We start from the raw sequence: 17,802 nt of genomic DNA, 5'->3' as shown, positions 1-17,802 counted from the left end.
CTCACAGACTAAAACCATGGGCCAAAAGTAAATCTTGCTTCCTTTAAACTCTTTCTCCTCCGGTATTTGTCAAATAGGTAAAAAGTATAACTAATACATAAAATTGGTACCAGAAATGGGGTCTTTTTTGTAACTGCCTTTCCATGTGGAAAGAAGCACTTGAAATTGTTTGAAAGAAGGATTTGGAAAATGTAAAGATAAGGGATAGATAAACCTTAGAATGCATTTGGTTGAGTTTAATGGGTAGCTCTAGTGGGAACTCATTAGACAAGAACACAGATGGGGATATGAAGCAGACATGGCTTGCATATGGGAATGAGGATTCTATTATAGACTGAAGTAAAGACCATGTATGCTAAACTTGGTGAGAAACTTGGTTATTTTTCTATGTGCTCCATACCTTAGATGAGAGTGTGTCTCATCTAGCCAAGGTTGGCCTTGGTCTCACAATGTATCCAAGACTGGATTAAAAATGTGTGCCACCATACCTTGCTTTTCTCCTTCCAAGTTCATAATTCTGGCTGGCGAATATTTATTACTTAAGCTTTCCTATGGGAACTATTCTAGTAACCATTCTGCTACAATCTGTTACATGTCGTGTGTGTGTGTGTGTGTGTGTGTGTGTGTGTGCTTCTGGAGTAGATATAGTAAGATTATCTGTCACAGAGTATAGTGAGAATTTTGGTTTCTTTTTAAAGCACAGAACTATTATAAGGATAGAATTTTGTTTTAATCCCAGGTGTGGGATATGGGGCTACTTCAGATTATCTGTGGCAGCTATGATTTGCCTCGTGCTCTAACAGAGCTGCAGATATTTGCCAGCTGCAGATAGATTCTGTGGTTATGGATATTTGGAATTCTGGGAAAGGCTCAGAGTGTATATAAAGCCTAGGGCCCCAAGAGGTGGCATTGGTCATTGCTGGTCGTTTGGGTGGGGTTGTTTGCTGTTTGATAGTAGTCATGGTCAAAGAAGAAATAAAAAGAAAGAAACTAGATTCATGGCTCTCTTTCTCTGCTCTTGCACGCGTTCTCACGACCGGCCAGGAAGAACACAACAAACCAGAATCTTCTGCGGCAAAACTTTATTGCTTACATCTTTAGGAGCAAGCGTGCAAGCCCCAAGCCCCAAAAATGAAAGCCCCCTGCTTACATCTTTAGGAGCCAGAGCGCCAGAGCGCCAGAGCGCCAGAGCGCCAGAGCAAGAGCTCTATTGTTTACATCTTTAGGAGCCAGAAGCAAGAGCCAGAGCCAGAGAGCAAAAAAGCGCAAGAGCGCAAGCAAGAGAGGAGAATGGCGGAAACCCCGTCCCCTTTAAGGAGAATTATCCTCCGCCTAGGACGTATCACTCCCTGATTGGCTGCAGCCCATGGCCGAGTTGTCGTCACGGGAAAGGCAGAGTACATGTAGTGGAAAACTACCCTTGGCACATGCGCAGATTATTTGTTTACCACTTAGAACACAGCTGTCAGCGCCATCTTGTGACGGCGAATGTGAGGGCGGCTCCCAACACTCTGCTATCGTTAGGGAGTTGAAGGGGTAGAAAAAGGGTGGAGAGGATGGAAGAAAGAGTAACCACAAAGCACCCAAAGAGCGTTATAACAGACGGCAAGAGTCTATCCTGGCTACTTGAAGAGAAAGGGGTTTATTAAAACAGACTAGTTAGCAGTATCATTGTGAGGGCTGGATAAGGGTTCCAGGTTAGACCAATGTCTAGTAGCAACCAACTTACTATTGAAAGGACTTAAGCTGACTCCTCTGCTGACCCCATGGACCACTACACACTATGGAGAAGCCAACTAGATGTGGCCATCTTGGCCAATTCTGTGTATCAGAACCAAAGTCCCATGCAGACTGTTTCCTCATGTTGCTTACTTCTAGGCTGAAGTCTTGAGTAGGCTGTATTAGCAGATTGATCATGTGCCTTTATGTTAGCTAAGATTAATTTTATTTTGTTAAAAATAAGATTCCACCAATGTCTTCCTTTCCATTGCTCTGTCCAAATCAATGGCTGCCAGAATAACCTGAAGGAGGAAAGCTTTCGCTTGCAGTGCCAGAGGGTTCAGTACATGGTCGCTGGGCCCTCATGCATGGGAACAGAACATCATGGTGGAAGAAGGCTGTTCATATCATGATGGACAGAAAGCTGAAGGCCAGACAGGAACCAAAGCCTGGATAAAGCCTTCAGAAGCACTCCACAGTTATCTACTTTGTCCACTGAGGTCCTGCCTCCTTAAGAATTTCACAACTCCTAAAATAGAGTCATTTAAACGCATGAGCAGACACATCATAGCAAACCGTAAGAACCAGGAAGGTGGCCCTTTCAGTGTGGAAGTGACAAGAAATGGAGTTGTTTGCTCAGAAGAGATTTCTATCTAACATTTTGACATGCTGTCATACCAACTTTTAAAAATGTGGACCAGTTTCCATTGCTGCTTACACTGTGTGATTTCCTCTCTCTACATCTTCTCCTATGATAAACAAAACTTCTTTAAGTATTCTGATAATGCAATAGGCGAAAAAGAGATATTAGTTTATTAGACTCCATTTCCCCCAAAATGAAGTAAGTTAAAATTATTACAATTAACAAGGCCTGGTGTTGATACAGGCTTGAAACATTAGTTGTTCCAGAGGCTGAGGAAGGAAAATCACAAGTTAAGACAAGCTCTATAGAAAGAGTGCAAGGTCAATCTAGACTAGTTAGTGAAAGCCTAACCAAAAGATAAAATAAAATAAAGTGCTGGGGGTTAGAGTAGGTTAGGGGGAGATGGCTTAGTGGCTTAAAACTTACTCTGCTCCTACAGAAGATCCAAGTTCATCTCTCAGCACCTATGTACACCGTGGGCATCTGCACTCATGTGTGCATAGCCTCATACAGATTTATACACATACACATTCCTAAAACGAACTATAGAAAAATGTGGTTGAAAGAACTGGGGATGTCCCCCAGTGGATGGAGTGCTTGCCTAGCCCAACCTGCACAAAGTCTTGGCTTGATTCCTCCCATTGCTATGACAAATGGAAGGATCACCAAAGATTAGTGTTCTTTCGCTCTATCTGCTTTTATCTTTTTATCTTTCTTGGGTTACCTTTCTTATCCTTAATATTTGAATCTATGTATTCGAAAAAAATTTTTTGCCTGCTGTGTATGGTAAAATCATTTCTTCACAGTGCCCCTGTTATCTTCATATATATATATATATATATATATATATATATATATATATATATTTACATATACATTTATCAAAACTCATGCAATTTATTTTTTAAATATATTTTTTCTTTGACAGTGTTATATACATGTTTATAACGCATTTTGATTATAATCACACATCCTGATTCCCTCCTCTTATTCCCCTGCCTCAGGAACCCTTCTCTCCAATGCATCCTCTCCTACTTTCAGTATATTGCGGAGTAACCCACTGAGTATAATTTAGGTTGATTGCATGGACGTGAGTATGGGGTTATTGACTGGATCATGAGGATAGAAGCTATGAACAATCAATAGTAGCCCCTCAGCTTTGGATGAACCCTCGTGTGTGTCCCTTCCCCATCCATTCTGGAATGTGGAAGGGCTCCAACTTGGGTGGGGCCTTCTGCAGGTAACCACAGCTGCTACAAGTTCATGAGAAAATGTGGAATCTTTATTGCTCAAGAAAACTTTTCATGCCTTCTATTATAACATAAACACTTTACAAAGTGTATTTAGAGCCTGATTACTCCTTCTTAACCTTTGACCCATCTGTTATTTCCTTTGTGAATTTTATGAGACAGGCAGGACAGAAATACGGACAAATTGTGGGGACCTAAGGAGAGAGAGGAGCCATTCAGCCTAGAGTCTGACTAAAGCCTCTTGTTAGCCAACAAGCAAGAATTCCAGATCAATCCTTAACATTTGTGTATATGTGTGTATGGTGTATGTATGTGTATGTGTATATATATAATGTATATAAATTTAACATTCCTTTTAGATACAGGTATTGTATGTTAAAATAACAATGACATAGGCCTAATTGTATTAACATATGACCTTGGGTAGAGGCATCATTCTTCTTCCCAGATGTGCCTGGGAATCTCAAACAAAATATCTTTTGTGTACAGAAAAGACGCTAACTTCCTGAATCCTTGTTTTTCAAACTTTTACCTCATTTGTAGTCCTGTCAAATACCCTTTGGGAGCCACCCAGAAATAAGACAGCAACTGCAAACCCCACCAAAATCCTGTGCATGACTATTGGAAAAACACTGAGAAGCCCAAACCCTCTCTTGGGTTGGTCTAACTTTGTGAGCACCATCTCTGAGAAGGCCACACCCATGCTCTTCAGAGGTTTGGTGTTGCTTTTTTTTTTCTTTCCTCCTAAACCTTCTGTGTAAGCCTATATTAAAACACCTTTATTAAGATCTGTGACTGTGCTCCATTAACAGTCTAGACCTCAGATTCATCTTAGCACTAAAACCACAAATCACGGTTTGGTCAGAATTGACATCTCTAATCTCTAGGATAGTTCCCAGGCTGCAGGCGGGGGAACATCACACACTCTTTAGGACAGTGCATCTCAAGTTTCCTAATGCTAGAACCCTTCACTACAGTTCCTCAACCTGTGACCACCACCCCCCAACCATAAAATTATTTTGTTGCTACTTTATGACTGTAACTTTGCTACTGTTATGAATGGTAATAAAATGTGTTTTCCAATGGTCCTAGGCAACCCCGGTGAAAGGGTATTTTGACCCCCACCAGGGTCGTGACCCACAGGTTGAGTACCACTGCCTTTAGGAGCTCCTAGAATAATTGTACCATCCTCCCTCTGAAAACTAGGTGTCTTTGCCATCTGTTTTCTATCCATTCTGTTCTGTAAATCAGTCTCACCTCCCTTCTCAGCAAACAAGCCCCCGGGGCCAGACAACAGAAGCGTTTCAACCATATCCCTGTCACAGCCCTGACCATAAGTCATTGTGCAAATTCACCTGTTGGAGTCTTTGACATTTTCATATGGAGAAATGACACTTCTGGAGAGTCATCCTGGCACACCTTAGAGAGCTGTGACAAACGATGGTAGAGAGAAGAGTGTCCTAAGCAAATCAGTAGAGTTAATTTTACACACAAGCAAGGAAGCCCATGATTTATTTATATTGTTAGAGTTCACAGAGCAGTCAGACATTACATTTACAAGGGAAAGAAAAGGGGGGCCCCGGAAGTAAACCTTATTGAGCATAAGCTATATAATAAATGTGCTTTTAAACTAGTTATTTAGTTGGCGTAGAAAATAAAGCTTACAGTATAAAGTTTCATATAGAAATGTCATTGTACCTTGCTTATAGCCCTCACTATGCCCCCATCTCTTCTCCTACCTCTCTCTTGCTCCTTCTTCCACCCAAATTGTTCTCCTAGCAGGTAATATCGTATGACTCTGAGACATGCAAAAGAAATTAGGTAACAATAGGGGCTGGTGAGATGGCTCAGTGGGTAAGAGCACCCGACTGCTCTTCCTAAGGTCCAGAGTTCAAATCCCAGCAACCACATGGTGGCTCACAACCATCTGTAATGAGATCTGATGCCCTCTTCTGGTGTCTGAAGACAGCTACAGTGTACTTAATTATAATCAATAAATAAATTATTAAAAAAAAAGAAATTAGGTAACAATAAACTACACTATGTTATTAACTTGTAAGGGGTTACATTTTAGGTGATGAAACAAAACCTTCCCAAGAGAAAGACAAGGAAGGATGTGTCTGCCGCATGTGACACGGACGTAGGAGAGGCGCTACGGGGACCCAGATCAAGGGAGTATGAGAACTTGGAGGAAGAGTCCATTGTGATCATAACAGTATAGGAGAAATTGATGCTAGTTATAGAATAGTATACTATTCTATGTAGGACACTATAGAATAGCTGTGGTAAAAATGTGGCTGACAACAGGTTTGGTTTTTGGGAAAAGACTCACATGCAAGGTATAGTGAATTGTATAGATAGTGAAATATATATCACCACTAAGCACTTCGCTTTAGTCTGATTAGAGGTCAGGAATAAGAAGTATGTAGGGGTTCATGAAATTTGGTTCATGCCAACTTAAAATGAGATCTGAAAGTATTAATCACTTATTTGTTCTTGAAGCAATGCTAATCCACCCACATTAAATTATACACGTGTGGGATTCTTGTAATTCCATCCAAATGGAGTAGTGAATTGTACTATATGTCATGCTGTCTCTGCAGAGCAGCTCCACTTTAGTTGGTCAACCCACCACTGTCACATTCCTTGGCTAACTCAGAGCCCCATCAGTGCTGGAATCCCTGCGGACCTCTGCCCCTCTTTTCAGAGGTTCCCTGCCATTATCTTCCCATGGTGGGTAGTTCTTGTAGCCCACTCTTCTCAATACTACTCCTTGTCCTCGCTCTCTCTTTCTGACTCGCATAAACTAGGCTATGTCACTTTTCCAGGTCATCCTTTTATGCCCTCAACAGTTATAGGGTCAATGACAGGCATAATGGTTGGGACTGTCATCCTCCAGGGTCGTTACTTTCAGCAAGGAACAAAGGGTATATTACAAGTGCCCAAGGGAGCCCACAGGAGGAAGATGGAGTAGTGTATGTACCCAGGTTTCTAGGCCCTGTCACAGGGAGAGATCTTTGAAAGGAGAGGAGCCTGGTTATCTTTGTCCTGCTGCTCTGCCTCCTGCAGCAGCTTGTAGAAGGTTCCTGAAGAGCTCTCCTGATACAGCGCTTCCTTGGACCCCATCAGCCTCAAGCTGGGACTGTAACAACGGTGCCAAAAGGAAGAGACACCATAGATTCCCAACATGCATAAGGCGTTGATCATCACATGCCAGCAGAAGAAGGTGGTGACAAACATGATGTCACTGATGTCACCATCCTCCCACAGGAAGCCAGAGACTGGTCTAAAGAGAATGAAGGCTGCCTGAATCAGCCACGAGCCCATCATCAGGAACAGGAAGGTCTCTATCATCCTGAGGTGAAACATTTCAGGAGCCCAGAGCTCTGCCGTCAACACCAGCATCAGCAGGAACACCACCAAGATGAGGAGAGAGTGAACCTGCAGCTCCACCCCAGATGATTCTTTAACGTGAGACACCAGCAGCAGCAGGAGCACATAGAAGCTCAGCACAGTGGCACCTCTTTCTAGGAGCACGCACCTCTGCCGTAGCACGTTCTTGCTTATGACGTCTGCACAACCATCGAGGGCGAGGAGGATGAACATGGTGAGGTGCTGCCACTCCTTGGGGTACATAAACCTTGGAGGCATCCCTTTGTTAATCAACACCATCCCATCATCAAGACAGAAGACCACATAAAATGCTAAGAGGGAGCCAGTCACTATCTTCAGCCAGCCTCCATAAGATATTTTCAGCTTGGCACATCTCTTTTTATTCTTAGGAGAGTAGGTAACATACCCAGATGAGTCACTGACTATCACGGCCTTGGAGATCAGTGTTGCCTGATACAGTCCATAAAAGAAAATGTATAAGCCCGGGTAGAAATGGCCGCCAAACTTTCCATTCCCCATGAATATAGATCTATTTTATAGATCTATTTGTATAAAAAGCAAAGAACAAAATGCAAGATTTCTCAGCCCTCCTCTCATGGGCCCATCAAGTTTTGGTTGCGTGCGCAGAGATAATGTCTACCTATTTTTATCATCTCCTTCTGCCCACCTCTGTCTCCCACAGAACGGAAAGTTCCAGACAGGAGCCCTCTTGAGTGAGGGGTGCCTCATCATCTCGTTCCCTTCTAGTCCATGGTGAATTGACTGCTGCCAAAGGAGGTGGGTGTGAATATTTCTGAGAGTGCGCCTGTGGGATTGTGTACTCTCATTAGCTCTGCTGGAGTCTCTGCTCAGCTCTGACTCTCGTGCCTTGGTTTATCTTGAGCCTGGTTAGTTCTTGGAGCTGGATAGAGGTGCCTGAACATGGAGAGCATCTGGGAAGGACTGGCTAACTCAGTCTGTGTGCATCCCTAAAGACTTCTCATTTATTAGCCCATATACTGAAGACAAATATTTATAGTTCTTGTTTGACATGGGCCTTGCTGTGTAGCCAAGACTAGCCTTTAACTCATGGTTTCCCTGTCTTAGTTTCTCCACTACACACCACCATAGTCAGAAAATAGTTGGGTTTGTAGTTACATACGGAAAGCTCCTCCTGCGCTCCTACTTGGCATCTTCCTTCTTTTGCAACAGGAAACTGAGGGCCAGCAGCAAAGCTGCTCACCTGCCCCTCAATGTTGCTTAGCTAGATAATAGATGAACTTATGAAGGCATGCTCCAAGATGAGTTTTGGAGCACTGTGACAGAATGTAAAATGCAGATGCAGATATCTTGAGACATGTACATCTGGTCAGCTCAACTGCTTCCATTCTAATGTGAATTAGCACCTCAACTTTATTCTCTCTTCAGTTATCATTGTTTGCATCTAATACACACAGCCCTTGGCACTACATGTCAGCCAGCTGCATGCATGAGATTTCAGCCAAGCCAAGAGTCTTCATACTTTTTGTTTTGTTCTTGAGATAGCCTCAGCCTGGACTCAAACTTTGGATCCCAATGCCTCTACCTCCTAAGTGCTAAAGCAGCAGGTATGCACCACCATGCATATGCATGTGTTTAGATAGATAGATAGATAGATAGATAGATAGATAGATAGATAGATAGATAGATATAGAGTAACCATGCTGTAAAGCAGATCATATATATATGTGTGTATATATATATACATATATATATACATATATATATATATATGTTTCTGTAGTCAAAATAATTAACCTGTTCATCATCTCACATAGCCACATTTGTTCGAAGCTAGACACATCTACACTCAGCAAATTTCAAATGCATGATATAATATTATGTATGTGCTGTGTTGTCCATGCACTGCTAAAACTTACTCATCCCTCATTTTTGAAAGTCCACAGCTTGACCAACATCTCCCTGCTTCTGAACCCTTCCCACTGCCCCTGGTAACTGTCATTTGTTCTCTGCTCTGTAAATCCAACATTTTAACAGACTCTCCCTGTAAGAGAGATAATGCAGTATTTGCCTTGGTCTCGCCTATTTGACTTAACCCAGGGCATTGTGGCTTCATCTACAGTGTTAAAGATGACAGGCTCTCCTTTTTTAGGGCTGAATAAGGTAGCATTCCATACAGCATTTCTATAAAAAAGCCTTAGCTGCATAAGGTTTGACTCTATCCGCTCAGATCCAGGAGCACTAGAGCAGTCTCCCATAGGGAAGGTGAATCTATTGTATCAGGGATTTCTTTATATCAAGATTTCTTTTCTTTCCTAAGAAATGCATTTTTATTGTTTTAAATTGTATGTAGGTATGTGTCTCTTCTGAATGTATGTGCATGTGAGTGGAGGTGTCCACAGAACCCAGAGACATTGGGTCCCCTGGAGCTGGAGTTACAGATGGTTGAGAGCCACCTGACATGGATGCTGGGAACCATGGGTGGGTCCTCTAGAAGGGACTGAGCCATCTCTCCAGCCCTTTACTTAAATGTGTTGTGCTGGGAGATGTTCCCACACACTATGATGCATGTGTGAGACTCAGAGGCTGACTTGCAATCTCCTTCCACCACATCAGATAGGGATGACTGACCTCAGATAGGGTTGGCAGCAAGTGCCTTTAGCTAGTACACTGGTTCGCAACCAGCGGCTCTTGACGCCTTTGGCAAGCCTCCATCTCCAAACATATCGACATCGAGGTTTCTAACAGTACCAAAATTACAGTTGGAAGTAGCAACAAAAAATAATTTTATGGATGGGGGTCACCACAGCGGGCATTAAAGGGTCACAGCACTGGGAAGGCTGAGAAGCACTGAATTCTAGTAGATCATCTTACAGGCTCCCAGAATTTCTTTTCCTTCACCTACCTTCTGACTACATCTGGCAGTTGCATGTATTTTCTCAATGGAGTTCCCTCCAATAGAACGTGAACGCATGTGATCATATCACTGACCGGTCTTACCCATGCAGTCCTCCCTCACATTTCATGACACTTTCTTTTTGCTGTATATGGAGAATCTCATCTTACTTAAATGTTAACTTAAGAGTTAAATGTTGAGCTCAGCAGCGTGGTGCATACCTGTACTCCCAACATCTGGGAGGCATAAGCAGTGGATCTCTACGAGTTCAAGGCCAGCCTGGTGAACAAAGTAAGTTCAAGCTAAACCAGGACTACATAGTCAAACCCTGTCTATAATACTAATATTACTAATAACAACAGCAACATTACTAGAGTTGTATGCTGTTGAGGATGGGAACACCCTCAGTGGGAATATTTTGGGCTATCTATGATGTGATGGTTAATCTTGATTGTCAATTAAATTGAACTGAGAGATGCCTGGGAAACCAGCGAAGTATATCTGTGGGTTTGTGTGTGGTAAGATTTCTAAGATAGTTTGTGTGTATGCATGTGTGTCTATGTGTGGGTACTCAAGTGTCATGACATACATGTGGAGGTCAGAGGACAACTTACTGGACTCAGTTTTCTCCTCCCACCATGTGGACCCCAGGGATTAAACTCAGATTGTCCGGCTTAGTACACATACTCTTATCTGCTGAGCTATCTCACCACGAATGTGATGACATTTCCAGTGACAATTAGGTCATGAGCACTCTCACTTAATCAATGATTTAGTTTACTGATAGATTTAAAATAGAGGTAGACTTGGGGCTGGAAAGATGGCTCAGCAGTTGAGCACTGGCTGCTCTACCAGAGGTCCTGAGTTTAATTCCCAGCAACCACACGGTGGCTCACAACCATCTGTAATGAGATCTGACACCCTCTTCTGGTGTGTCTGAAGACAGTTACAGTGTACTCATATGCATAAATCAATCAATCAATAAATAAATCTTTAAAAAGGAAAAAAATAAGCTATAGATAGATGGTTGGTAGGAGACAGAATGGGATAGGGTGGGGCCAAGTTGAAGGATGTGGGTCCCTGGGTCTGACCTTTCCGCGGCTGTCTGATCTCTGGTCCCTTACTGTTGTTCCCATTTCCTTCTTGAGGTAGAAAGTGAGCAGCTTTTTTTCTACCACCATTCCCATGGAAACATACTCTGCCTTGCCTCTGTCTGGCCAAACTTAGACAGAGACCTGGGAAAACGTGATCCACAGGAAGTATTTTCTTGGTTTATCTCGTGTTTGTCACAGCAGTGGGGCGTCTGGCAAACACACAGGAATGAAAAGTTTTGTTGGCATCGTTGCACAGTGGAAATTATCACTTTGCTAGAGCAGTTAGCTCACCGAGGCTAGTGCAAAACTGATGCACAATCTTCTAGAAAAATCTGACAAGTGCACAAGCAGAAATATGATGGAAAGAAAAGCAGCTGCAGTCTTAGCCTTTTGTTGAAGGAATCCAGCTTTAGGAAGGTGGGGCTCTGAAATAAAAAATAAACAAATGACTAGAAATTAAAAGATTGGGCTCCAATTTCTCCTAAATATCAGATTGCATCTTTTTTTTCTTACTGTTTTAAAGATTCTGTTTCTTTACCATAGAAGGGTAAGAGTTTTGGTACCTGTGTTCTCTAATGAGAAAGAGTGATTGTGTTTTGTTTTATTTTGTTTTATAACAGGATCTCACTGTTCTGGCTAACCTAGAATTCACTGTGTAGACCAGGCTGCCTCCACCTTCAACTCACACACATTTACCTGCCTTTTCTTCTGAGTGCTGGGGTTAAAGGTGTAAACTGCTCGCCTAGCTAAGTAAGCATTAAGTATCTTTAAGAAAAACAATATGGGGGGTGGGGGCGGGGACATCCTCTTGGAGACAGGGGAGAGGAGGAATAGGATGAGGAACTGTGGGAGGGCAGACTAGGAGGGGGATAACAACTGAACGATAAAAAAATAAAAGTAATAAAATTTTTTTAAAAAAGAAAAACAATATGGAGAGAGAATGAAACGGAGTGTTTATCACAACTTGCAAGTTTTCTTTTTTTAGCCAATGAAAAGATGGTAAGAAAACCTCATGATTGTAATAGACAAAAAAAAAAGTGTGTATGTGTGTGTGTGCACCTCCAGAAAGTGCCTCCAGACAGAAGTACAATGAGTATGATGACAAAGCACCAGAGAGGAGAGTTCCCTGGTAGTCAGTCTTGTTGGTTGTTGTCTTTGCTCTGGGAAATCCTGAGCTGCCCTGGGTAAAAGTGGCCACCTCTGCGGCTCCACAGTTTCCCATGAGCAGACAGACATGCTTCAGAGCATCCGAGCTCTACCCGGTTCCCACTGTAACACCAGGAATGGTAGTGTTTTCCCGTTAGCAATGGCACTTCTTGTGCCTCAGGGCTGTAGGTCTGGGGACGGGGTAAATGTGAGAGTACATGTAGACAATCATCCATCTCTTGACCACCACTTTCATCTCTCAACTTCCTGGAAGCTGGGATGGGGGTGTCAGCAGCTGGAGGAGGGGAACAGAACATTCAGCAGGGCACTAGAAGTTCAAGGTTGAGAGCAGCACGTATGCAGGACAAGTAACCCCACAGAACGTTCCCTTGGTGAAATTTAGTTCTGCACGTTGGCTTAACATCAAGGCTGTGTGCTGTTCATTCAAACATGAGCATCCTGGTCTTAGGACTTTGAAGATAGGAATCGCTCATCCCAAACCAGACACTACCCACGGAACCCGAGCTGGAAGCCAGACATGGTGAATCATTAGCAGATTGGCCAGACACCACAGAAGTCCACGAGGTTCTCCACTCCAGTCAGACCTGCCTCCTTCATCTGAGATCCCCCATATTTCTGAATACCCCAGGCATAGCCAGTGCCACTTGTCTGCTTCCATTAGGTGATAAAATGGGGAGGGGGTCCTCAGAATTAATTTCAAATGAGTTTATTAACTGCAATGACACACTCCTGTCCTCCCAGAGCCTAAAGAGTATTTCACTAGCCTGAGTTATTAATGAGAGAAGACCCAGGTTAGGGTAGTTGCCAGCAGCAGCCGGGCTATGGTGGCACACACCTTTAATCACAGCACTCGGGAGGTAGAGGCAGGCAGATCTGAGAGTTTGAGGCCAGCCTGGAATACAGAAATACAGAGTGAATTCAGGGACATCCAGGGCTACATAGAGAAACCCTATCTAAGGGGCGGGGTGGGGTGGGGTAGGGGGGTGAGAATGGTTGCTAGAAGTGGATACAAAACCTGGGAGAGGTTGTAATGTTGCGATGCCATTTCAGAATCATCTTTTAGTCTGGCTGTCTTTGGTGGCTTGGGTTGCCATCATTAGCACCAACATCTCCATCAGTGTTTGGAAGTCATTTCATTTCATTGGGAAATTGTTGCAGTGAGAAGAAAACTGGCTGTGTGACCAAGGCTTACTTAGGGACCCACAGGTGTCGATTCTAGAACCCTCTCCATTCTGCCTACTTCTGTACCTCAAGAGCTGATGTTTATGGACAGCGGTGACAACCTTAACTCTATGCTTCTGCTTGGGTTTGCTAATGAGAGGAACGGGCAGAACTCTGATGAAACGCAGTCTTTCCTTGGAGCCCCTCCCTACTGGTTGGTGGTAGGCTGTCTGTCTCACAGCAGGAGGCCAGCTTTCATAACTCGGGCTACCCACTTTCCATCAGGTAGATGTGGTTAATTGATGGACCACAATGGTGACCCTCATCACCATTGCTAACCCTTGAGTGCTTTGAGCATCCAGGCTAGCATGCCTTAAATGGTTCTCTAGTTAACATATTTAATACTATTGCCTCATCGATGCATGGAATTCTGGACCAGTGGATGATAGTACACATCAAGAGTGGCTTCAGGAGTGATCCTCAAGATGAAATTTCTAGAACAAGGTTCCTTGTCTTAGTCAGACTTACTAGTGCTGTGATGAAATACCATGACCAGTTTGGGGAGGAAAGGCTTTATTCAGCTTATGCTTCCACACCACAGCTCATCATTGAAGGAAATCAGAACAGGACAAACAGGACAGGAACCTGGAGGCAGGAGTTGACACAGAAGCCACGGAGAAGAGCTGCTTACTGGCTTGCTCCCCACAGCTTGCTCAGTCTGTTTTCTTATAGAACCCAGGATCACCAGCGCAGGGATAGCACCACCCACAGTGGACTGGGCCCTCCCCCAGGAATCACTAATTGAGAAAATGCCCTAAAGCCAGGTCCTACAGAGGCATTTCCTCAATCAAGGCTCTCTCCTCTCTGATGACTCTAGCTTGTCTCAAGTTGCCATAAAACTAGCCACTATAATTCCTCCTGTATTGGAGAAATATGAGTCTAATCTCCTTCTCAGGAAGAGTGAGACTTTTAACTTTGAGCACATAGTGACATCACAGTTCTCCCCAGAATGCAATGCTTGGTTGAATTGTAAATGAGAGGACTGGGGTGGGGAGAGAAAATGACTCTGGCAATTTGATGATACAGTAACAATAGTGATGAGGAACTTCTTCTGGTGTTCAACAGTTGTGTTTTCCAATGTGGGTAGACACTAACTGTGACTATTTACATTAAAAGTAATTAACTAAAATCAAATAAAATGTGTGGGGGAGGGGGATGAAATAGAACAAAGTATAGTAATACTTATATATAAATGTGTCACGATGAAACCCATTACTTTGTATGCTAACCTAAAACAGATATTTAGAACTGGTGAGATGACCCAGTGGGTAGATCACTGGCTATACAAACATGATAACTGGAGTTCAGTCCCTGGGATCCATGGAGAAAGGCAAGAAGTAACTCCTGAAAGCTTCCCTCTGACTTCCACATTCAAATAATTGAAAATTACATGAATTTCAATGTGAGGCAAATATAAAATTCAGTTACTGTTGTGCCAATCAAATGTTCGTGTGAACATCATGTTATAGCACAGCCTAGACACGGAACATCTTTATGATGGCAGAGAGTTACAGTGGAAAATGCAAACCAAGACAGTGCACAGGGCCAGGAGACAACAAGAAAGCCTTAAACAATACAACTCAGAAGATGAGCAGAAGGTGAAAATAAATGTATGCTGCTCTCAAAGGAATTGCTCACTCCTTGCAGGGCAGATAGGGTAAAGAACTACGGCATGCTATATGGGATAAACACAGCAGATTCAGGTACACGCTCAACTCTGCCAGTCTCTACTGGCAAGTCCAGGGTGCTCTGGTGGGAGGAGAAGAAGGATCCTGAGATGCTCGGAACTCCCTAATTCCTCCAGACCCTCTCTTTCTGATTGAGAACACTCCCCCACCAGGGAGAGAAAGCCTTCCACCAGCTACATCCCAGCAGCTGCAGATGGGAGAGTGCCTCACACAGGAATACAACCCAGAAGCAGGAGCCTCTAACAACCCCCAGTGACAGTGGGTTCCAGCAAGGCCCAGAAGACAATGGTCTGCAGTGGGATAGGAAATAAATACACCAAAGGAATGATAAGATCTCCCTGGCCAGTGTCGGCCAGTGTGGCCAGCGTCCATGTAAATGACTTCTATGAGTGCTTGACCGTGCGTCATGAAGCTAGGGAGTTGATGGGGCCAAATTTACCAGCATGAGATTGATTTCCAGGAACTCTGGATTTAATATGCTGTCTTAGATATCTAAGAGGGGTGTAAGTCATCCATCAAGTGGGCTAGTTAGAAACTACTTGTTTATACTTAGCGAAAGCAGCACGACAGCTGCTGAGTAGTTCTTGTCAGAAAAGTTTTCTGCCGTTATGGGAATTTTTCTAGTATCTACACTGTTCCAAACCTTATAGTGGTTATTGAACAAATAAACAGGGGCCAGTCCAACTAAGGGATTGACATTTCTTTTCATCGTAACGATGCTTGATACTTGTGTCCAGCAGCTCTGTGCTGGATAGTGACACTGTTTAAGGAGTGGAAGAGCTCAGGAGAATGGACTTATGTGAAATGGACCTATGTGCTCCGTCACCCCTCACCCCAATCCTAGAGACTTACGGAACTGTTTCTCCTGACTCCACTCTGGTTTCACCAGGCAGGTTAGTTTTTGCTGTTGTTTTTATTTTAATTTATTATAAAGAACTTGCCAACAAAAAAATAATATCACATAGCAAAATAAACCAGACCCAAAGTATGTGCATTTCAATGAATTTCTGTACAGTTAGGATAGCTATTAAACTATCTAGAAGAAATTCTTTTTTTTTTTTTTTTTAAAGATTTATTTATTTATTTATTATATGTAAAGTACACTGTAGCTGTCTTCAGACGCACCAGAAGAGGGCATCACCAGAAGAGGGCATCGGATCTCATTATGGGTGGTTGTGAGCCACCATGTGGTTGCTGGGATTTGAACTTCCGACCTTCGGAAGAGCAGTCGGGTGCTCTTACCCACTGAGCCATCTCACCAGCCCAGAAATTCTTTTTTAATATTACTCTCTCTATTTTTTTTTTCGAGACAGGGTTTCTCTTTGTAGCCCTGGCTGTCCTGGAACTCACTCTGTAGACCAGGCTGGCCTCGAACTCAGAAATCCACCTGCCTCTGCCTCCCAAGTGCTGGGATTAAAGGTGTGTGCCACCACGCCCGGCCCTACTCTATAATTTTTTAGTGTCTGTCTGTGTGTGTGTGTTATGCTACGGAGCACATAGAGAGGTCAGAGGACAACTTGTGGGAGTTGGTTCTCTCCTACCACCACATGAGTCCCGGGGATCAAACTCAGATGGTCATGCCCAGCAGCAAGCACCCTTACCCACTGAGGCATCTCACTGGTCCTACGGGAATATCTTCCAGTTTAAAATAAATTGCAGTATCTCTTTTTGTGTTCTTTTTATACCGGTGTTATTTCTTCTTTTTTTTTTTTTGGAATATATATATTGCTTTTCATGATATCTGTTCCTTGAGCAATATAAAAATCATCTGTGCTCATATTGGCTTTTACCTGATATATTTAAGTCTGGGAGAGTATGTTCTGCTCTTTGATAATGGCTCTGTGTTATTCCCTTATCTTTCTATTTTTGTCATTTTTTATTTTGTGCATAAATATGCTAATATTTATACTTCTCTGTGTTCCACTGTTTTAAGCATATGTCTCACAAGTATTATATAGTTGGACCTAGAATTTTTTGACCCTGTTCTAAACAACTGTGCTACTTTGACAGGAGAATTTAAGAGACGTAAAGTTATTACGATTACTGGAGCACTTGGATTTACTGTTGAATTGTAAACCCCAGTTCTTCCTTTAAAAACTGTCCCACAAGGTGTGACATCATAGTTCACAACTTTAATCTCAGCTCTGGTAAGACAGAGACAGGCCAACTCGGAGTTTGAGGCCAGCCTTATCTTATCCGATCTATATAACTGTTCCAGGGCAGCCAGAGTTACATAGTGAAATTCCTACCCGCCCCCCCAAAAAAAAACAAAGAGAGAGAGAGAGAGAGAGAGAGAGAGAGAGAGAGGTAAGTTTAGACTAGTTACATGTATTGCATTTTAAGAGTTATTTATTGGATGTCCATTGATGTTTTGCCTGGATGTATGTCTGTGGGAGGGTGCCAGATCCTCTGGAACTGGAGTTAGACAGTTGTGAGTCACCATGTGGGTTCTGGGAATTGAACTTGGGTCCTCTGGAAGAGCAGTCAGTGCTCTTAACTACTGAGCCATCTCTCCAGCCCCATGTATTATATCTTTATGCTCACCATATTCCCTCATCAGTGTAAAACTTTATGTTATTCAAGATTATATAACATGTCATGTAGGTAGAGATAGCCTTAGCTTTTCAGAACACCAGTAATTTATGTGATGGTCTCTATTATTTTGCTCTTCAAATAGCTGCAGTTTTTAGGGACTTCAGAAATGGTTCAGCAGATATAAGCACTTGATATGCAAATGTGAGTTCAAGTACCC

The 17,802-nt window shown here is 43.0% G+C and overlaps 1 protein-coding gene across 1 annotated transcript; it reads right to left on the bottom strand.

Annotated features, from left to right (window-relative positions):
• Positions 1-5,099: 5,099 nt before the first annotated feature.
• Teddm1b (transmembrane epididymal protein 1B) lies at positions 5,100-7,626 on the bottom strand. Its single transcript, NM_001008426.3, has one exon. The coding sequence runs from the start codon at positions 7,522-7,524 to the stop codon at positions 6,604-6,606; it is 921 nt and encodes a 306-aa protein (NP_001008426.1). The 5' UTR covers positions 7,525-7,626; the 3' UTR covers positions 5,100-6,603.
• Positions 7,627-17,802: the final 10,176 nt, after the last annotated feature.

Source organism: Mus musculus, chromosome 1 (genome assembly GCF_000001635.26).
Source record: "Mus musculus strain C57BL/6J chromosome 1, GRCm38.p6 C57BL/6J".
Lineage (NCBI taxonomy): Eukaryota > Metazoa > Chordata > Mammalia > Rodentia > Muridae > Mus > Mus musculus.
Note: the sequence above shows the minus strand (reverse complement) of the source record. Positions and strands in the feature narration are given on the sequence as shown.